This window comes from Pocillopora damicornis, chromosome 11 (genome assembly GCF_964200805.1).
Source record: "Pocillopora damicornis chromosome 11, jaPocDami1.2, whole genome shotgun sequence".
Classification (NCBI taxonomy): Eukaryota; Metazoa; Cnidaria; class Anthozoa; order Scleractinia; family Pocilloporidae; genus Pocillopora; species Pocillopora damicornis.
The window spans coordinates 19,155,729-19,177,995 of record NC_142680.1 but is presented as its reverse complement, the minus strand read 5'-3'; the positions used below and the strand labels follow the sequence as shown (position 1 = coordinate 19,177,995).

The window sequence follows — 22,267 nt, the reverse complement described above, 5'->3', positions numbered from 1 at the left end:
AATTCGTGCCACGCTAGGAGATCTTGCCTCCTGAAACCGCAAACCAATGGGACAATAATAGTCGTGGTTACACCAACCCTTTTACCCATGGGTAAATAGCGTTTGCCCAGGGGCAAGGACGTTTTTGTGTGTAACCGCTTTCCCCAGACCGAAACTGCCCTAGAGTTATTTCCATGGATACATCTAAAAGAACAAAAGAACTTCCCATGACAGTTCCTGAACTGAAGAGTGGTGGTTACACACACCTTGGGTTTGGGGCCTTACGGAGAGTAAATGGCTCGGGTTTGGTTAAGCTCAGGTTTCATGTTACCCTTGGGGATGCGGTTCCACAGTAAAAGACTTCCCTCAGGGTCAACTATAATTAGATATGAGTTCACTGACCTGACAAATTGGCAGGAAAAGTACAGAGCTACATGGATGTTACGAATCGAGATCTATTAAGCTTAAGTTCAGTGATTCTCCTGCTTATTATACGACAGTCCTCCATAAATATGACAATCCAGCAGTTTTTTGCGAGAAGACACCGAAGAAGGCGCGAAATTAGCCAGGCGCATCGGAGGTCACCTCAAAACACTGCAGGCGATCTCCTGTATTAGCTACATTCTGCTTTATGATTGGCCAAGCCACCTCAGGGAGCAGATAAACCGCAATTTTCAGTTCAGGAAGTGTCATGGGAAGTTCTTTTGTTCTTTTTGATGTATCCATGGAAATAACCCTAGGTCAGCATCGGTCTGGGGAAAGCGGTTACGCTCAAACAACGTCCTTGCCCGTAGGCAAACGCTATTTACCCATGGGTAAAAGGGCTAGTGTAACCACGACTAATGGGACCTCCCTGCGTCGATGAAGCTGGATCAAGATTTCATGGGAAAAGTAACCCATTGCAGACACGGTTTTTTTCCTTTTAACTCGCTCGCTTAGTGGAACGTTGAGGAGGACGACATATGAAAGGAAAAAGTTGCCAAAAGCTAAAATGGAAAAACAGGAAAATTTGCTGAGGAGCAAGACAACAGATCGACAGAAAGCTTTCAAAATACAATTTCTATCAAGGCTGGTATTTGCATAAATAAAGGAAGACCTCGTTTTTAACATTATGTATGGCAAATTCTGGTTTGACGATGACTTCTTCGTTCGAAATATGGACGCTATCGTGAAACTTTTTTTTCTTCTTCTTTTTTCCTACCTAGGACTTTCCTCCGCTTTTGATTTTTTGACGAGCAAAGATTTTTCCATAAGCAAAGAACTTCCCATTGTGAATTTTTTCAAGTGCGCGATGTAAACAAAACATGCAAAGAACATGAAAAACGAATCTCAAGATGAGTGGTTGCCGCGAAAATTCCCTCAGATTCGCCCAGATCAAAGGTTATGACACCTTCCTGATTTCTTAACTTTTATTCGAAAGTACCTTTTTCTAAATAACTCAGGTACTTTTGAAGATTTCAGGAAAAAGAACTTTTTTATGGGAACGTTATGTTAAATGCTTGAATTCACTTTAGTCAAATAAAAAAAAATCGATTTTTTCGGCCTTTGAGGGTGGAAAGAGACCCTAGGCAAATTGACCACCGTAAATAGTTTCTAGGCTGAAGTTTCTAGCGTTAGCCCTTTGTCGCTCTGAAATTTCCAAATGTCTTTTTTATTTTCTCTGTTGAGCAATGACTGGCATGCTTTCGACTAATACGCCCACCATAATTTTGTTCGTGTATAATTATGATGTTTAAAAGGAGCGTAGATCGAGTCTGAAATGCTTAGCGGTGTATCCCCTTGGCAAGGTTAGGCGAGCACTGAGGTGCTGAAAAAGAGTAGCCAGAGGCATGTTGGGTTACTCCTAAAAAAGGGAACTTTGAACTATATCTGTGTTCCTCTTCGGAGAGTTTAGCTTTTATGTCAAGAGCACGTTTCTTGGACTAAGGTGCTGAAAGTAAGTTCCTAAAGCACGTTCGAGATTAAAGTAACTTTAAGCTATGTCAGGGTGTTCTTTCCCGAAGAGTTTAACTCCTATGTCAACAGCACGCTGTTTGGACTGCATTGCTGACAAAAAGTCACCTAAGGCATGTTGGGTTACTCCGAGGCTAAAGTAACTCCTCGCTGTGTCTGGGTGTTCTGCATCGAAAAGTTTAACTCTTATTTTAAGAGCACGCTCACCAGACTAAAGTGCTGAAAAAAAGTCACCTGAGTGATGTTGTGTTATTCCAAGGTCGAAAGAGCTTTGAGCTGTGTCTGCGTGTTCTTCGCCATGGAGTTTAACTCTTAATTCAAGAGCACGCTGAAGTGACTGATGTGCTGACAAAAAGTCGCCTGAGGCATGTTGTGTTATTCCAAGGTTGAAGTAGCTTTGAGCTGTATCTAGGTGTTCTTCGCCAAGGACTTTAACTCTTATTTCAGGAGCACGCTGATGGGACTGAAGTGCTGACAAAAAGTCTCTTGAGGTATGTTGTGTTATTCCAAGGTTGAAGTAGCTTTGAGCTGTGTCTGGGTGTTCTTCGCCAAGGACTTTAACTCTTATTTCAAGAGCACGCTGATGGGACTGAAGTGCTGACAAAAAGTCGCCTGAGTCATGTTGTGTTACAGCGAGATTAAAGTAACTCCTCGCTGTGTCTGGGTGTTCTTCCCCGAAGAGTTTAACTCTTATTTCAAGAGCACGCTAATTGGACTGAAGTGCTGACAAAAAGTCGCCTGAGGCATGTTGTGTTATTCCAAGGTTGAAGTAGCTTTGAGCTGTGTCTGGGTGTTCTTCGCCAAGGACTTTAACTCTTATTTCAAGAGCACGCTGATGGGCCTGAAGTGCTGACAAAAAGTCGCCTGAGGCATGTTGTGTTATTGCGAGATTAAAGTAACTCCTCGCTGTGTCTGGGTGTTCTTCCCCGAAGAGTTTCACTCTTATGTCCAAAGCATGCTGTTTGGACTGAAGTGCTGACAAAAAGTCTCTTAAGGCATGTTGTGTTATTCCAAGGTTGAAGTAGCTTTGAGCTGTGTCTGGGTGTTCTTCGCCAAGGACTTTAACTCTTATTTTAAGAGCACGCTGATCGGACTGAAGTGCTGACAAAAAGTCGCCTGAGTCATGTTGTGTTACAGCGAGATTAAAGTAACTCCTCGCTGTGTCTGGGTGTTCTTCCCCGAAGAGTTTCACTCTTATGTCCAAAGCACGCTGTTTGGACTGAAGTGCTGACAAAAAGTCTCTTGAGGCATGTTGTGTTATTCCAAGGTTGAAGTAGCTTTGAGCTGTGTCTGGGTGTTCTTCGCCAAGGACTTTAACTCTCATTTCAAGAGCACGCCGGTGGGACTGAAGTGCTGACAAAAAGTCGCCTGAGCCATGTTGTTTTACAGCAAGATTAAAGTAGCTCCTCGCTGTGTCTGGGTGTTCTTCCCTGAAGAGTTTAACTCTTATTTCAAGAGCACGCTGATTGGACTGAAGTGCTGACAAAAAGTCGCCTGAGGCATGTTGTGTTATTCCAAGGTTGAAGTAGCTTTGAGCTGTGTCTGGGTGTTCTTCGCCAAAGACTTTAACTCTTATTTCAAGAGCACACTGATGGGACTGAAGTGCTGACATAAAGTCACCTGAGTCATGTTGTGTTACAGCGAGATTAAAGTAACTCCTCGCTGTGTCTGAGTGTTCTTCCCCGAAGAGTTTAACTCTTATTTTAAGAGCACGCTGATGGGACTGAAGTGCTGACAAAAAGTCTCTTGAGGCATGTTGTATTATTCCAAGGTTGAAGTAGCTTTGAGCTGTGTCTGGGTGTTCTTCCCCGAAGAGTTTAACTCTTATGTCCAAAGCACGCTGTTTGGACTGAAGTGCTGAAAAAAAGTCTCTTGAGGCATGTTGTGTTATTCCAAGGTTGAAGTAGCTTTGAGCTGTGTCTGGGTGTTCTTCCCCGAAGAGTTTAACTCTTATGTCCAAAGCACGCTGTTTGGACTGAAGCGCTGACAAAAAGTCTCTTGAGGCATGTTGTGTTACTCCAAGGTTGAAGTAGCTTTGAGCTGTGTCTGGGTGTTCTTCACCAAGGACTTTAACTCTTATTTCAAGAGCAAGCTGATGGGACTGAAGTGCTGACAAAAAGTCTCTTGAGGCATGTTGTGTTATTCCAAGGTTGAAGTAGCTTTGAGCTGTGTCTGGGTGTTCTTCGCCAAGGACTTTAACTCTTATTTCAAGAGCACGCTGATGGGCCTGAAGTGCTGACAAAAAGTCTCTTGAGGCATGTTGTGTTATTCCAAGGTTGAAGTAGCTTTGAGCTGTGTCTGGGTGTTCTTCGCCAAGGACTTTAACTCTTATTTCAAGAGCACGCTGATGGGACTGAAGAGCTGACAAAAAGTCGCCTGAGTCATGTTGTGTTACAGCGAGATTAAAGCAACTCCTAGCTGTGTCTGGGTGTTCTTCCCCGAAGAGTTTAACTCTTATTTCAAGAGCACGCTGATGGGCCTGAAGTGCTGACAAAAAGTCGCCTGAGGCATGTTGTGTTACTGCGAGATTAAAGTAACTCCTCGCTGTGTCTGGGTGTTCTTCCCTGAAGAGTTTAACTCTTATGTCCAAAGCACGCTGTTTGGACTGAAGTGCAGACAAAAAGTCTCTTGAGGCATGTTGTGTTACACCAAGGTTGAAGTAGCTTTGAGCTGTGTCTGGGTGTTCTTCGCCAAGGACTTTAACTCTTATTTCAAGAGCACGCTGATGGGACTGAAGTGCTGACAAAAAGTCTCTTGAGGCATCTTGTGTTATTCCAAGGTTGAAGTAGCTTTGAGCTGTGTCTGGGTGTTCTTCGCCAAGGACTTTAACTCTTATTTCAAGAGCACGCTGATTGGACTGAAGTGCTGACAAAAAGTCTCTTGAGGCATGTTGTGTTATTCCAAGGTTGAAGTAGCTTTGAGCTGTGTCTGGGTGTTCTTCGCCAAGGACTTTAACTCTTATTTCAAGAGCACGCTGATCGGACTGAAGTGCTGACAAAAAGTCGCCTGAGGCATGTTGTGTTACAGCGAGATTAAAGTAACTCCTCGCTGTGTCTGGGTGTTCTTCCCCGAAGAGTTTCACTCTTATGTCCAAAGCATGCTGTTTGGACTGAAGTGCTGACAAAAAGTCTCCTGAGGCATGTTGTGTTATTCCAAGGTTGAAGTAGCTTTGAGCTGTGTCTGGGTGTTCTTCGCCAAGGACTTTAACTCTTATTTCAAGAGCACGCTGATCGGACTTAAGTGCTGACAAAAAGTCGCCTGAGGCATGTTGTGTTATTCCAAGGTTGAAGTAGCTTTGAGCTGTGTCTGGGTGTTCTTCGCCAAGGACTTTAACTCTTATTTCAAGAGCACGCTGATCGGACTGAAGTGCTGACAAAAAGTCGCCTGAGGCATGTTGTGTTACTCCAAGGTTGAGGTAGCTTTGAGCTGTGTCTGGGTGTTCTTCGCCAAGGACTTTAACTCTTATATCAAGAGCACGCCGATGGGACTGAAGTGCTGACGAAAAGTCGCCTGAGTCATGTTGTGTTACAGCGAGATTAAAGTAACTCCTCGCTGTGTCTGGGTGTTCTTCCCCGAAGAGTTTCACTCTTATGTCCAAAGCACGCTGTTTGGACTGAAGTGCTGACAAAAAGTCTCTTGACGCATGTTGTGTTATTCCAAGGTTGAAGTAGCTTTGAGCTGTGTCTGGGTGTTCTTCGCCAAGGACTTTAACTCTTATTTCAAGAGCACGCTGATGGGACTGAAGTGCTGACAAAAAGTCGCCTGAGTCATGTTGTGTTACAGCGAGATTAAAGTAACTCCTCGCTGTGTCTGGGTGTTCTTCCCCGAAGAGTTTAACTCTTATTTTAAGAGCACACTTATCGGACTGAAGTGCTGACAAAAAGTCTCTTGAGGCATGTTGTGTTATTCCAAGGTTGAAGTAGCTTTGAGCTGTGTCTGGGTGTTCTTCGCCAAGGACTTTAACTCTTATTTCACGAGCACGCTGATGGGACTGAAGTGCTGACAAAAAGTCGCCGGAGTCATGTTGTGTTACAGCGAGATTAAAGTAACTCCTCGCTGTGTCTGGGTGTTCTTCCCCGAAGAGTTTCACTCTTATGTCCAAAGCATGCTGTTTGGACTGAAGTGCTGACAAAAAGTCTCTTGAGGCATGTTGTGTTATTCCAAGGTTGAAGTAGCTTTGAGCTGTGTCTGGGTGTTCTTCGCCAAGGACTTTAACTCTTATTTCAAGAGCACGCTGATGGGACTGAAGTGCTGAGGAGAAATTCCCTGTAGCATGTCTGGTTATTCCGAGAGTGAAGTAACACTCCGCTGTGTCTGGGTGTTCTTCGTTAAACAGATCTATTGCGACGTCAAGGGCGCGTTGAAAGGACTGAATGGCTTCAGGATAGTTTTGCATCTTACGAAGAGCCATGCCATGGTCAAAATAATTTCGAAATAGTCCTTCTTGATGCAAATTTAAATCAAGATTTTCGTTGGCCTTAGCTTTATCTCCAGGGCTATCTTCTCCACTTTGTTTTAAAGTCATTTTATGATACCTGATCCATGTGTCGCACAACTTTGATGCTTCCTCGGGATTATTTAGTACATTTTTAAGTGTCGAATTGATGTTGCGCTGGAAGGTCCATAAACCAACGGAATGTGGGAGGATCTGTTTCTCTTTTTGATTTGACATCTTTAACACACATTTGCTTATTGCTTGCTTTGTTTCATAATCAGAGAACTTTTCTGTTGCTTTGCTAAAAACGACAATCATTTCTAATCTAAGTGGTTGAGTGGTTGTTACGTCTGGTTCCGGCATACCTGCCTCGATCATTCTCAATTCTTTGTTATTCACTGGAGGAATAATAAGGAGACTTGCGTCTCCTAATGCTCTGCATTCATCTAAGGCTTTGGTGTAAAGCTCTAAGGAAGTTGCTCTCTTTTCAATGAAAAGAAAGTAAGTAACAAGAATTTGCAGAACAGTTACTCTGAGAATTCGCTCTTCGGGGCTGTCACTCATCAAGGAAAGAGCTTTTTGTAAGTTTTCAGCGCCGTCGCCTTTTTTCCCTGAGACCAGTTGACAGATGGCTCTATAACACAGGATTTTTCTTTTATCATCTACCGACAAAGAAAGGCCTTCGGCTTCATGGAGAAGCGTCATTGATCTTCCATCTATCCCCCAAGTCACTTCGCCGAATGCCAACGACACCAGTAGCTGACTGTAGAGAGCGCTCTTTCCAAACGCCTGAGCTTCTTTAGTTGCGTGATCGTAAATTTTGAAAAAGACTTTTCCCTCGCACCAGAAAAGGGAATCTAGAAAAACTTCTGCTTTTGTCAGGACACCAAATGCAACGTCACACGTCTTAGGATCGGAACAGCTTTCCATAAGACTCTGAATAATATTCTGCTTCTCTTCATAGAAGTCAATAAATGCTTGCATGGATTGTCCTGTCAAAAACTGTTGATTTAGCTTCTCGAAAAGAGAGACGTAAAATGCAGACAAACGTGCTTTGGAGTTCAGCATGGTTTCTTTCATTTCATCTTGACCTCTTTCTCTTGCAAACGACAGAACCAACTTATGCATCGAAAATGACTCAGGTTTGGAGCTAGAGTCGAGGAAAGATTTTCTCCGAAGCCTATGCAAGATTTTCTTGGCCTCCAGAGTTGTTTTTACACCCATGACGGCTGCAGCAAACGAGTGGTGAAAATCTCCAGAAAGAACACTAAGTGATACCAGCGCTTCTTTCTCGGATAAAGAGAGTCTCTGATAAGAAGATTTAAATAGGAGCTTCAATCGCAGATAGCTTGGATAATCTGGATTGTCCAACAGCTCGAAAATGTTACTTTCTACAGATTCCTTGAGGCTATCTAAAAATTGACTCGGCTGAGCATTATCTTCGGTAATGGAGGAACACAACAGTTTCATGGCCAAAGGTACGAACCCGCATATTTTTGCAATATTCGAGCAGTCAGACGCGGTCGCTCTTGGAAGTAATTGGCCGACTAACGTTTGAGAGAAGGACTCCTGTAATGGCCCCATTCTTACTGCTTGATGGCCTTGAAAGTGCACATTCATAAATTCAAGAGATTCTCTTGTTGTAAGAAGAAATGTTAAATTTTTGAATTGACTAAGAATGACTTCCAGAAGGCTTATAAAATCCTCCTTCACATTCGGTGCTTCACTATCGAGTAAATCATCGGCATTGTCAAGAATCGTCACAAATTCACCTGAAATGTCGCCGAGAAAGTGAGAAAGTTCTTCTTCTATAGGCATCGGCTGACGCATTTGGTCTTTTGTGGAGTGTCTTCTGAAGAAGCTCAGAAGCTGCGTAGTCAGATCGGCTTTTGAAAGAAGCCCTCGCATGGAGAAGAAGTATACGGGAAGTCCTCCACTTTGGAGTTGATGTCCGACTTCAGTTGCCACAGAAGTCTTACCAAAACCAGGCGAGCCCCATATGGACACGATCCGGGAACTTTTGGAAATTAAGTGACTGCTGATGTCTTGACATTCTCTCTGACGGCCAGTGAAGTGTGGAACCTTTGAAGGAAGATTTGATGGTAGAAGAAATGGCTGTGAATCTGAAAAGAAACAAATTGATGCAATCATGAAAGAGCTCATGTCGATAGATTGAAGGGCAAATTAATATAATGATCATGAAAAAGGGTACATTTTACAGTACCATTAAAAATCTAGAAAATCAAGTCTTATGGATACAGCTTTAATCATGAGGTTCTTGCTTTTTCCGTGAAGTTGTAATCTTAACAACATCGCACAAGAGTCACGATGCCGGTAAATATAGTGGGTGCGGTTTACTTCTTGCACAAATTGTACTGAAATAAAAGATAAGAAATTGTTCCAGGTGGTACTCTTATTATAGAATAATATCATCCTAGAGAAGAAGAGAGGATTTTCAAGACATGTAAAAAGCATTTTTGCGAAACCTGGAAGTAACTCTGTTGAAGTATTACCACTGAAATACAGAGTAAAAACGCTGTTGTTTCTTTTGTTTCTCCCCGCCAAAGTAGTGCTTATAGGACTGTGCCACATTGCATCTTAAAATTGTTGTTTACCTAAAAATCCTGTAAAGCTTATAATCAATTTATACCTGTTTGATCTTGATCCATCTTACGTTTCAAATTATCAATTTTTCCCTCCAACGAAGCGACACCTAATCTTACTTCTTCGAGACACTTGATATATGATCTGGTCTCCTGCCAAATAGTTTCCTTCAATTTGCGAACTTCTTTAGTGGGAAAGTCAGACTCTGTCAGTCCACCGATGGCGTCAATTGGATCTGTTATGATACCAAGAGCTCTGAATGCTTCTTTAGCAAGCTGCACGTATTGGTCAAAGGTTGGTTTATCAATCTCTGACTTGTCTGAGTGACAAAGCGAGTTTCGTAAAAGTCGAAGCTGATCAATCGCGAGAGCGAAGGTTTCGGCTGTATTTCCACTTGGACTCACAACAGATGGATGGAACTTTCCAAGAGGTACTTTATGGTGCTTAACGTACAGTTCGCCAAGTGTCTTGTAATGACCTTTGCTATCTGGCGTAGCGAAGGACCTTGCATAGATGGTGGCCTGGAACAGGGCGGTACAATCCCATTCTTCATAGGAGATGTGTATAGGAACTTTGGTTTTTCCTCCTTCTTCGGCGAGAAACGAATTTCTTACTGTCGTGGAGTTATCCCACAATTGATACCCGGGCCGATGTCCAAATATGTTGTCCCACATGGATTTGAACGTCTGACGCAAAGCAATGGCGAACTCATTCGGTACAATAGAGGCAAATTTGAAATAATTCAGCTGCTCGTCCGTAAAAGGCTGTACAGTCATACTCGGCGTGAGCTCTGGAGATAGCTATCCTCGACCGAAATCCTGAGAAAAATGTTGGTTGATGTAAGTGGGAGGAAAAGGAAAAAAGTTCTTTGGTCATGTTATTCTCGTTTAAATAAATCCTTTATTGTACATGCGAACTGGCTCTATCAATTGTACATGACAGCATAGATACGGAAAGTGGCTACACAATTAAATTAACTTGAGACAAAGTAAAAAACTCATCTCTGCGTTATATATATTAGATTAAAGATGTACGCTTTGAATCTGCTTTCCTTTTAGAAGGCAAAGCCTAGCACTTTGTAATTAAAACCAAAATATTTCCCTCTCGAGGTTCAAATATTGTCTCTCATTAAAATGCAGAAACCGAAAAATCGAAGACTGTGACGCCATATGATAAATAAGCATCTTAGAACTTAAAGTCCTTCACAAATCTCACTGCGTCAAAACATTGTTTTTGTAAACCTCAACTCCATTTTATTGATACGCAGAATTTTCTTTGGCAGCAAACATTTTGAATTAATTTCACGTCTGATATGATACTTTCACGGTATTTTGATTTACATGCTTAAGAAATTTCACAACTCTTTCAAGTCGCCAAAGACTTAATATTTTCTGTTTTAACTTTCTACAAGATATCCTTAATGAATGAGATTACGAACTTGCGTGGCATGAACAAGAAGCATAAAGAAACAAATTATTGCGCATTTGATGATAACAGGAAATTGAAGGGTACAAAAGATTGCATTTTTATGTATCGTAAAGCGGCTTAAAACTTTTGCATTCTCTGCACGTTAGATGATGACTGCCAAACGTCAAGTGCCAAACGCCAAATCTAGTTACTGACAGCAGTGATCAGAAATCGGGTGTTGTGCAAAGTCTAACAAAGTTTGGAGTTTCATAAACCTCAATAAATGGTCTGTTGTTGTTTCATTCCTTTCATAGTTGAAAAAACTGTTATTTACGTACCTTCAAATTCAAGTTAGAGCGAGAAATATTATGATGGTAGACGTACAAACCGATTATCTTAATGATTATCGGACGAACTGCAAGACTGTAACTCAAAATCTAGTTGGAGACTAGTTAAGGTGTTATGATTTGCTATTCATATCACACGGAAATTTTAACCCTTAATTTGCAAAATGTCTATGCAATGTTGAGTTCATTGTTCTCCAGAAATGTTGAATGACGTTTACAGATCAAACACTTCTTGGCAAGGGAAATTTCCCTTTTAATCTGGATAATATACTCAGCATTGTTCAATTTCCCTTTTGAAATAAACATGACCACTCTGAACAATGCTCTTCAAAATTCCCTGACTTAGTTTTAGACATAAATAACAATTACTTTCTTCAATCATACATCTAGAACAGACGTGTTTTTTGAGTTGTCTAGTCTGTTTTGTTTTGTTTTGTTTTGTTTTATTTTTGGCATCTTTCAAGCAAGCAGAAATAAGCGTTAGGTGAGTGCTATGAAAGAAACACCTGATAGAGTAGTGGCGCTGGGTCGCGGCGTTTCTTCATTTTTTTGTTATGCGAATGCGAAACTGTCACCTTAACACTGAACTTTAATTTTTATTGAAAATATCGCCTTTACGATCCTCCACTGTTGAGTTATGCGTGTGCCTTTTGAGTCGACTTGTGCACCATCAGTTGCTTAACGTTTCCCTTTGTGTATACATTATGTAATTACAAAATTTATCTATCTTCCTTTTGTCATTCATCTTATCAAACGAGATCACAGAATTTCCGGTCCTTAACCCTCAACTCAGCAAAAACACTGCTGTACTTGCAATATAACCCGAATAGTGACGAATAGTCGCGAATAGTGACGAATAGTGACCGAATAGTGCAAATAGTCGCGAATAGTGACGAATAGTGACCGAATAGTGCAAATAGTCGCGAATAGCGACGAATAGTGACTAATAGTGACGAATAGTGGCGAATAGCGACGAATAGTGGCGAATAGTAAAAATGAATTAATTAATAATGAAATAAAAATATTTATTGCCCTATTTCATAGATTCAGTGGATTCAAATGTGTGTATATACCGATTATTTGAGATAAAAGCCGTATGGTAAGATATAGATTGTGTTTCAATCATGTATATTATCATTCTAAAATAAATAAGAGGTACTACTCAGCTGTTTCGCAAACAAGGAGTTAATCACCGACACCGGAAATCGCGACCAGGTATTCCTCGCGACTCCCCTCGGTTTGTTTTCCAATTTGCCTAGGCCGCTGCGAATCACTTCTTGCGTAAAAACCTACGAAACCTGCGAAGTGGAACTCTGGTGGCTACTGTTTCTTGCCGATATTTACCGTCCGCAAAACGTAGAAGTCAGTAAATGTGACCGATTCTGTTCGGGAAATTTTATTGTCTGGAGCTTGGATATGTTAGGAGAGTTTCACTGACTGCTGGATTAAACCCCGTGTTGTGAAACCATTTATAAGGACTTCAAAAACTCATTAATAATTCATAAGCCCATTAACCTATCAAATGGTAGATAATACATCACGTGCAGTGACTTTATATCGATAAACCTCATCCTTATTAGTATGCGGTGTTTTATCAGATATAAAGACACTGCACGTGACTTATGAATATTAATTAATTATCAACACAGAAACTGGCACAACAAATGGTGGGAACATATTTAATGTTCTTTCAAAAAATTTCACACAGTAAATTTACTTTTGCACCAAATTAATATTACAGTTGTGAAATACACATCTGGAAAAATTCTCTATTCCAATAGTACAGTAATCTGGTAATGGCATATTAGACAATACATCAAAACACGTGTGAGATTTGATTTTCTTGCATACTAATTTAATCCCTAACGTTTTTCTCGTATGCTAATTTGTAACGTTCACAAAGGCATAATTGTTATGAACTCTCTTGACACACGCTTTTCCAAGAATGTTTGTGAAGCCGTTAAAAAAACTCGCAGCACGTGTTTTATCGGGTCAAAAACCACTCGGCTACGCCTCGTGGTTTTAAACCCGATAAAACACTCCTGCTCGTTTTTTAAACATTACATCATTCTTTTTCTTCGCTTTTTTCGCCTCACACAAAAAGGGAAACGTGAGGCAACTGAAAGATGACTCATGCTAACCTGTGAGTATCATTTAGCACTGGCACAAGTCGACTTAACAGGCACACGCATGACTTAACAGTGGAGGATCGAAAACAGGAATTGGCGATATTTTTAATGACAATTATAGTCCAGTGTTTCGTGCCAGTTTCGCATTCGCATGACAAAAATTAAAGAAACGCTACGGCCGAGCGCCAAAATTTTGACATACAAATAGTGAGTCGAAAAACCGCTCAAAATAATTGTTATGATGCATTTAATACTCTATAAATCGCTGGCAGTTACTAATACATCAACCTCCCACCCCTCCCTGCGTATTGATAGCTCGTCCTTTACCCCTCCCTCACTAACAACAGTCTGGTTACCATCCCTCCTTGAAGGAGTACCTACCTTCAAAAAGCTGAAAAAAATGGTCCAAAAAATGATTAAATAGTTAGTCCAAAAATAGTCCAAGGGTCCAGTGGTCTAATCCATATTTTACCCTATGTCGTTTCACACGCTATCTTCGAGAACGCAAATCACCACTATTCTTAGATCCAAGTGAAAGAACCAGTAACTTGTGCCAGTCTGTCAGACTAAAAATGCTTCGTTTATAACCGAAGTAAATTTGCACAATTTTCATTTCGTCGTTTAGAAATAAAGTTGCACAGAACGATGTTATGTTATATGTTGCAGATTTAATGCAAGGTATGATATAACGTTTACCAGCTTAACAGAGTTAAACGTCGCCTTATTATGCCGTATTGCAATTTCTTCCGTGATAGGGAAACAAAATGCTCTCTTGGGCGACGAAGTTAGAAATTGGATTATTAACTTCAAAGCTGTAAGCCAAAATAACAAATGCAGACGACGATTTCCAAGAACTACAGCTTGACAGAGACATGTGGTTTTGGTATTTCTGGGAATTCTTGTCATTTGTTTAATTCGTGACAATACCTGAAACCGAAACTACTTTCTAGTTTCTGCTTTTAAAAAGGAAATTGCGTATCGGCGAGTTTATGGAGCGTTTTTTAAATCGCAAGTTTTTTCATTTTCCCATTAATGCGACGAATGAGCCCTCACCGCGTTTCAAAGTCGAATAACGATGTAAACATTTTAAATTCATAAGCTCGCCGTGGTGCGATGTTTCCGCGAAAACATCTTGAATAATACGATTCATATTCGACAAAAAATTTGACTTACATTCGCTACATCTTCACCTTCGACAGGACTCGGCAACTTGTATTTTTCTGTAGCCAAAAGGCTCGACAAGATGACCGCGTACTCCCACTGTCAAAGAAACATGACTTAGCTAGACAAGAGACGATATGGAAGGTCCTTGCCCTTTGTCTATTAACCACTGGTTTTTGTCAGTTTCGGAGAGTAACATAACGAATAGATTAAAATTGAAATTTTACTGCAGCAAGAGTAAAGCTTTGCATTCTCTGTACGTAAGATAATGACTACTAAACGTAAAGTCTTGTTAAAGACAAAAGTGATCAGAAAACGAGTGGTGCCAAATCTAACAAAGTTTAGAGTTTCTTAGACCTTCATCGATACTGTCTGTCATTTTATTTCGTTAATAATTGAAAATAATAATTGTCGCTCACCTACCTTGAAATTCAAATTAGAGCGAGTTTTATCATGATGGCAAACGCACAAACTGATTATCTCATGATTATTGGACGAACTGCAAGACTGCAACTCGAAATTTATCCAGAGACTGGTTGACGTTTTATGACTTGTTATTCAAATCATACGGAAATTTTAAACCCACATGTAAATTAAAGCATTTCTTGAGAACAATGAACTCTTCATTGCATATGCTAAAATGTGGCGTGATGTTTACAGGTCAAACACATCTCAGCAAGGGAAATTTCCCTTTTAATCTGAAAAATACACTCAGCATGGCCACCCTGAACCATGTTCTTTAAAATTCACTAACTTATTCTTGACAGAAATAACAATTTCAATCTTCAATCTTACATCTTGAACAGGCGTGTTTTTTGAGTTGTCTAGTCTGGTTTTTTGTTTTTCGTCTCTCAAGCAGGCAGAAGTAAGCGAAACACGCGATAGAGTAGGATCAATTTTTTTCACGCTCCACACCACGCGCGTTTCTATTTCGACCCGCGCTCGGCTCGTGCTCGCCTGAAAAACAAAAGAAGAAAAGATCTATCTGTTTTATACGCTATCTTCAAGAAGGTGCTCCTAAGGCAATTTTCGCTCCTCAGGAAATAATCGTTGGAAGCGATTAAGGTTCTACAAGTCACCTAGTACTTCCAAATAGGCTTTTCAAAAACAACAGCATCGCCTGTTAAGAAATGTGAATAAACACAAATCTCGTTTATCGGAGACCTCTCTCATAACTAACAGTGCAAGATCTAAGCGTCTTTTAATTAGTTTTACAACTATTTATTTTTTCTTTTCTTTTCTATTATTTTCTTATACCTCCCGGCGCGTTAACGTTTTCTGTCCAGTTTGTCATCGTTTTTCGTTAGTTACACCTTCACTTTCACACGCTTTCGTAACGCACGTAATTATGCAGTCCTCTTGTATTGAGACCCAGTTTCCATTTTAACATAGTCACTTTTTTAGTCAGATTCTCATTTGTGATTAAGAAGTCTTTTCCATAAAGTTAAATTCGATTGTAGTTTTATTACTGATAATAATAGTAGTAATAATTGTAATGATAATAATAATAATAATGGTAATAATAATAATAATAATAATAATAATAATAATAATAATAATAATAATAATGAGTGGAATTTAGCAGTGGACGTTCCAGGAGGTGGCTCATCTTGACCACTGTTTCTAGGTCTATTTCTTTGCTCCCAAACTCGGATACGGAAGGCAGTAAACCGCAAGGGCGCGAAAAGAAATTAACAGAAAAGGGAAATCGTATTGGACGGAAATTCGTGGTCAAGCACGCCAAAATGCTTATTCGGCCCTTTCAACGCATATGGAAAGGGTTCGTAAGTTGCTAAACGAAAACAAGAATTTAAAAGCTCTCGAAGAAGAAAGAGATCGCCTAGACAAACTAAAGGATGCCTTTAATGAAGCTCATGGAGCATAAGACGAGTTTATCGATAACGAAGAAGATAGAAAGGCCTCTTATCTTTGGTACGACATCCGTGACAGAACTTATTTCGAAATGAGAGTAAAGCCTGTTGAACGAATCCACTCGCTACAGCAATCGGGAACATCGAAATCGAGTCAATCACAAGCCGGTTCGATAAAATCAGGAAATTCCAGGCGAACGAAGACCTCTATCAGCAAAACGTCAGTAAATTCGAGAGCGAGTTCGGGTCGCTCACTCAAATTAGAGGCCGCCGCCAAGACGGCAAGACTGAAAACGGAAATGACGTTCTTAGAGCGTGACAATGAAATAAGAAAAATGCAATTAACGAAGGAAATCGCCATCGCCGAAGCCGAAGAAAGGGCAATTAATGAGGCTCTTATCGACGAACGAAAGGAAATTGCGATAAAACAAGAGCCACTAAACCCATCCGTGTCATCATTTATCCCAATCTCTACGCTCCATCACGCACGGGAAACCACAGAAACAAAACCAAAGGTCACGCCAGCCTGCGCTCAAGATAATCCTGACAATTCGCCCACCATGGTACCAGTGCAAACGCAGCAGCTAGAAAATTTCGCGATTAAACAAGAAATTAATCCAGCCAATTCTCAGCCAATTAATTACGAAACACCCTTTCAAGAACCATTAAAACAAATAAACTTGCAGACCAAACAAGCAGAGCTTATTTCCCTGCTAGTAGAACAGCAAAAACGAAACATTCTACCAACTAAAGAACCGCCTCTTTTCTCAGGAAATGCTTTCGACTACCCGGCGTTTGTGACGGCGTTCGAATCCATCATTTCGGAAAACGTCTCATCGAATAAAGATCGTCTCTATTTCCTCGAAAAGTACATCGTGGGTAGGGCAAATGAGATTGTAAGGGGATTTCTACTCGTCAATTCTGAAAGCGCGTACACCGAAGCGCGAAAACCCTTGGATCAGCGACTTGGCAATCCAGTGCACGTGGCGGAGGCCTACAAATGATGCCTATTTAATCAGTCACAGATTAAGGACGGAGATAGCGCCGGTCTTCAAGCCCTGTCTGACTTTCTCTTTCGTTGTCACGAGGCTGTAAGGATCGTAGGATCCAGTGGCGAGCTTGACTCTACGCCAACGTTGACTCGAGTCAGCGCTAAGTTGCCATCGTATTCCGGCGTTAAGTGGTGTTGTTACGCATACGATACTCGGGAGAAATCCGGATCAAACGTGTCCTTCGCCGAATTCGTTCAATTTGTCAAGGAAGAATCCGATTTGGCAAATGGTCCAGTCTTCTCGCCGGACGTCTTGAAAAGGGAAAGAAAGGGCCTTGAAACTACAAAGGATTACAGAGGCAAAGGACGAAACAAGGTAGACAGCTTTGCCATTAGCACCATCCAGGAACAATGCCCGCTATGCAAGGGGACACACCCCCTCACTAAATGTCAGGAGTTCAAGAAGAAAAGGGTGGAAGAGAGAAGAGAGTTTGTAAAGACCAAGGGCCTTTGTTTTGGCTGCCTGAAATCAGGTCACCTGTCCAGCAGCTGTCGATCACGGCTTACCTGTGAAGAGTGTGGCAAACCTCACCCAACTCTCCTTCACAATTCTGTTCAAACCGCGAAGCGCCCTCCAAGAAATAGTAAACTAAGGAATTCTGACCTGCAAGCCAAGAACCTCCCGATCGCCGCCGGATATGCTTTCATTACTTCCGGCAACGAGTCAACGAGCACGAACGAAAGTGTGTGCGGCTCAACAAGTTCACCCGACGTTGACAACACCACCTCTATTATTGTGCCGGTTGTTGTTCACTTAACACACATGTGATATCAGGTACGGGATCGAGCCCAAGCGACAGCTGTGGGAGGCGAGCGCTCTCACTCGCTACTGCGCCACGCCGCTCCCCTAACCTATGTATTTTCCTGTTTCATTTTATTTGTATTTCATTGATTTTTAATATGTTTATCCTACTAAACTCAGCTTCTATTTGTTTATTTTAAACCCTTAAGGTACTAAATGCCTATGCACTGAAGAGTTCATTGTTCTCGAGAAACGTAGCGTGATGTTTATCCGGAGACTGGTTGAGGTGTTAAGACTTCTTTTTCACACTCACATGAAAATTTTAAACCCTTAATATGCCAAATGCCTGGGCGCTGAAGAGTTCATTGTTCTCGAGAAATGTAGCGTGTTGTTTGTTTTAACAATTTTTTAGTTTCAGCTTGTTATCCTGTGATAAAATCATTGTTGAAAGTCCTTGTTTAGAAGATAACCTCTTGCTTTCATTGTAACAGCCGGGCTCAATTGCTATTCTTTAATTTTCCACTTCTTGCCTCGATGAAATGTTTAAAAATTAATCTAATTTTCAGTTAAAAGCGAGGCTAAGAAGGCTAACATACGTGCCGAAAAGAAGAAAAAGTATAATCATACCCGCCATTAAGAAAAATGATTAATGCAGGAACAAGCTTCATTGCGTAGAACGCGCTCGATTGAGTGCGAGTGAAAACCTCGTTGCCAAGCTCCTCTCTCCATGGGGGAGGATAGAACCCTGGGAACCTGTCGTGTGAATGACACCAGCTTGACACCGGCACACACGAGCGAGAACCGGGGGGTGCCATTCTTCGCGCGCGTATCTTGCGCTCGTCAAGAGCTCTAGCCTCGCAAGGTAGAAACGAAGACACATTCTTGGAGGTTCCATGCAGCAAATAATCAGGCTTGTTGTGTAACACGTGTCAGGGTTGAGACAACACAGTGTAACGAGCCAAACACGGGAGCAATTTGTTTGGATAATCTGTGGCTGTCTTAAGTAGGACAACTTTCCCCTCTTTCCTTATTGCACTGCTGCCATACTGGAATTAGGCAATACAATATGACACTAATATTTCTTGTAAAAATGAAGAAACACTTACAACCTTGCATACTGGAAATATGATACTCATCACAAACAGTGCTTACAACATCAACAGAGCTTCTTACAATATGTATTGCAACACTGTACTATTAATGATCAATTATTGTTAGACTATAATATATTAAATTTTATGCTAAGTGAAATTTTTTTCTTGAGAAGTTGAAGAAACTCATCACTGCTGTAAAAGATTTTGACACATCTACCACCACTACTATTTGAACAACATCCCCCAGCATGTGTTTATTGATAATATTTTTAATACACAGCTGTTAAGTACATTTTCCCAAAAATACTTTTTACAAGATACAAAACTGAATGCAAAAAATAGGACATTTTGATTATGACAAAATAAATTTTTTAAAAAATCATGGCACGTAAACTTCTACACATTACCAGTAGATTCTAAGCTTCTGCTGGTATATAACATCAGTGTTAGAAATAAATACAAGCTTATTAATGAATTACAAAAATCTCATGATATATGAAAGTCAGGACTCAGTTTGAGATGGCCCATAGAGCTTGGAACAGACCTTTAGAAGTTTTCCTGCTGTTATTTTTCTTTTCCAATACTCAGTCCAATACTGACTGATCTGTGACCGCAAGTGATGGCAATCCTGCTGTTGAATTGTGATCAACTTTTTGTTCCTTACCAACTGCACGTTTTGAACAGAAAGTTGGGCCACTTGATGCAGTGACTGAGAGGCTTTGGCCAGCTTTCAATGTCATTCATTGGCTGACAATAAATAGACCAATCCCTTATGGGGTATGCAATGTTAGTGATCCATGTGTCCTCAATGTATTTTATTAGTTCCTGAAGTGTCGCTGTGGTTGCCTGTAGGTTAAGCCACTGGAACTGAGTAAAAATCTCTTTGCCAGGCAGTAAGGGTAATGCACGCAGTTTTCTAATGTACCTGTGCATACCATTATCCTCCATGCACAGTGCTTGCAGACCAAGATCTTGCATCTGATAAAAATGAGCAAAAAATTTTTAGTATTTGCATTGATGGAGATCATGACTACTATCTCTAATTAAAAAAAGTTTGTAAGCATACCACTTGAAAAAAAAAAAAAATGGGAAGTTTGTTTGGACTAAGCATCTTGCCCTATTAGAAAGATAAGCCATGCATGAACTTGCCCCTGAGGTCGGCCAATCCTAGTGTTTATTTGGATGCCGTTGTTAGCAAATTGCATATTGCTAATATGATCTAATTGTCCAGGTGAGAGTTGTCATAAAAAAAGACTGACGGCAATTAATATTTTGACAACCAGAGGCGGAAATTATCAATCATTTTCTCCGAAAAAACAGTCCTCTACAAGACAAACTTGTTGCAGATGATTTCGGAAGGGTACATGTAAGAGTGAAAGAGTAGGAGCATGTCAGGGTGGCTGGTAAGAAATGAGAGGGTTGGTCAAAGTGCTTGATGGCCTAAAACTGTAATTCTGTTGGTGCAAGGAGCTCAGATGATGATACATGTGCATGAAACTTAACTTGACAAATTCCATTTACCTTTTTCCACACCAACTGGGTCCAGTCAAGAGGACATCCCTGCAGCTTTACATGTGGCACAACAGACCAAAGTGCTCCCCACAATGCCTTGTCAAAATCTGCTGTAACAAATTCCACATGAAGCCATTCCCAAGGTAGACAATGGATGATCTCTCTAAAAATCTGATAGATAAAGGAACAATAATGCATTCAAAAGAGGACATTTTTTTGGTTTTTAAATGAGCACATTTTCCTTTGTTTTGATTGGCTGTCAAGATAACTTTGGTTTTGATATTAGAAATTTCACTTGAAGAGTGCTCTAACCACTATTTTCCTTTAAAAAAAGATAAGACTGAGCAGTAAAAGGGAGTCATATGTAAACTAACTTTCTTGTAATCTCTCTTTTCCTTTGAGGATATTAAGACAAATGCTAATGGCACTTGTGTTGCAGACACCGCAGACATAACAAATGTACTGATACAAGTTGGTGAAAGGGGTCTTTGACTATCTTGTCATTTCTGTCAATGTACCTAGTTTTTGTTGCAGCTAGCTGACTCAGCTGTTGTTCTGTAGCAAAAATAAGGTGGCACTTGGTAAAAACCTGGTGGAATGATATCCTCTTTAAGGGAGAAATTGAGGTCTTTCACATCTTCTGACCTCGTTTTCTAATGCAAATGATTTACTGCACGTACAATAAGGTCCACTTTGGGCAGAGCTGGGCACACAGAGGTTACAGGCAGAGCTTCCTGAAGAATCTATACAAAAGTGAAAATTGCAGCAAAAATTAATAAGGCCATAAATAAGGCCAGAGTATGAATGGGAAAGGAAAGTTCAATAATTTGCTGTAAGGGGGGCAGGGGGGTTACCTGCCCTTGACTAGGAGACTGGTTGCTATTTTATTTTAGAAAATGCACTTTTTTAAAAATGGTTTGTGGAAAAAAAAAAGGTATCCAATTCAAAATTCCTATATTTAGAATTATGACAAATATTGCACAATAGTTCTATATTTGGTTATCAAGATATGATTAATAGTTTATGTAACCTTCCTTTTATTAAATGCAATTTAAGGAAAATATTTTGTTTACCCTTTAACTCTCAGAAGTGATGAACAGGTAACTTCTCCCTATAATATTCATACATTATCCAGCAAACAGGTAATGAGATTTTTTTATTCTCTTCTCTAGCTGCCAGACACTTCCTTGTTAACAAGTTACAAGAATTTGGTGTTAGATCAAGACAACAACTTCTACCTGATTAGTTTGAATATTCTCATGCCCTGTTTGCCACACAATGTTTAGATATTACAATGAGAAGTTAAAAGTAAATCACTTTTGGAAGTTTAAGGGTTAAGAGGCTTGGAACTTCTGTAATTGATGTGCTCCTCCAATTATTTTTCCTGGCTCATTTGACATATTGTGAAGTCTAATGAATATTGTTATAAATCTGCATGTGTTCTATCACAAATGCTGCAATCTTATTGGCTATGCTGCCCACTATAGATAAGTAACCCTTGATTTCTATGCGGTAGTTTATTCTGGCTTAGCACACATCAACTATCACAAAATAGAGATCTAAGTACAGATAATTATAAACTCTCTTTGGATTACAACGCTGAGACTAATTGGTACTGGCTATTGTACTACTTACACTGTAGGATACAGATAATTATGAACTCTCTTTGGATTACAACGCTGAGACTAATTGGTACTGGCTATTGTCCTACTTACACTGTAGGTTTCGGCTTAAATACTCCGTTGAAGAAAAAAAATAAACTCATTAACATTCTTACTTGTGTTCCTTCATGGCTATCTGTAAAGGATCTGTCTGATCTTCAAGTTCCACCATGACAGGGGCACCCATACTGCTTATCAAAACATAACAAAGCAAAATGAGTTTCTAAAATATTGAACTTGCCAGAATGGACTGAAATGGACTATAGCCAAGGTATAACTCAAGATCTCAACCCTAGGCATTAGTGCTTTAACAATCTTTAT

General features: G+C 40.4%; 2 protein-coding genes and 1 long non-coding RNA gene across 3 annotated transcripts in view; all 3 read right to left on the bottom strand.

Annotated features, from left to right (window-relative positions):
- Positions 1–1,374: 1,374 nt before the first annotated feature.
- On the bottom strand, positions 1,375–9,799 carry LOC149037999 (uncharacterized). The gene is made up of 2 exons (XM_089186656.1): positions 9,018–9,799; positions 1,375–8,490 (listed from the first exon to the last, which is right to left on the bottom strand). Exons 1-2 carry the CDS (start codon positions 9,745–9,747, stop codon positions 2,639–2,641), a joined length of 6,582 nt encoding a protein of 2,193 aa, XP_089042782.1. The 5' UTR covers positions 9,748–9,799; the 3' UTR covers positions 1,375–2,638.
- A 9,202-nt stretch (positions 9,800–19,001) lies between these two features.
- On the bottom strand, positions 19,002–20,797 carry LOC149037998 (uncharacterized). Its single transcript, XM_089186714.1, has 3 exons — positions 20,660–20,797; positions 20,295–20,456; positions 19,002–19,751 (listed from the first exon to the last, which is right to left on the bottom strand). Exons 1-3 carry the CDS (start codon positions 20,735–20,737, stop codon positions 19,434–19,436), a joined length of 558 nt encoding a protein of 185 aa, XP_089042840.1. The 5' UTR covers positions 20,738–20,797; the 3' UTR covers positions 19,002–19,433.
- Positions 20,798–20,937: 140 nt separating this feature from the next.
- LOC149037996 (uncharacterized) overlaps positions 20,938–22,267 on the bottom strand; it is a 6,261-nt gene continuing 4,931 nt past the window's right edge. Inside the window, exons 3-4 of the long non-coding RNA XR_016180900.1 lie at positions 22,063–22,134; positions 20,938–21,028 (exon numbers count right to left, since the gene is read on the bottom strand). This is a non-coding gene — a long non-coding RNA (uncharacterized LOC149037996). The remainder of the gene's footprint in view (positions 21,029–22,062; positions 22,135–22,267) is intronic.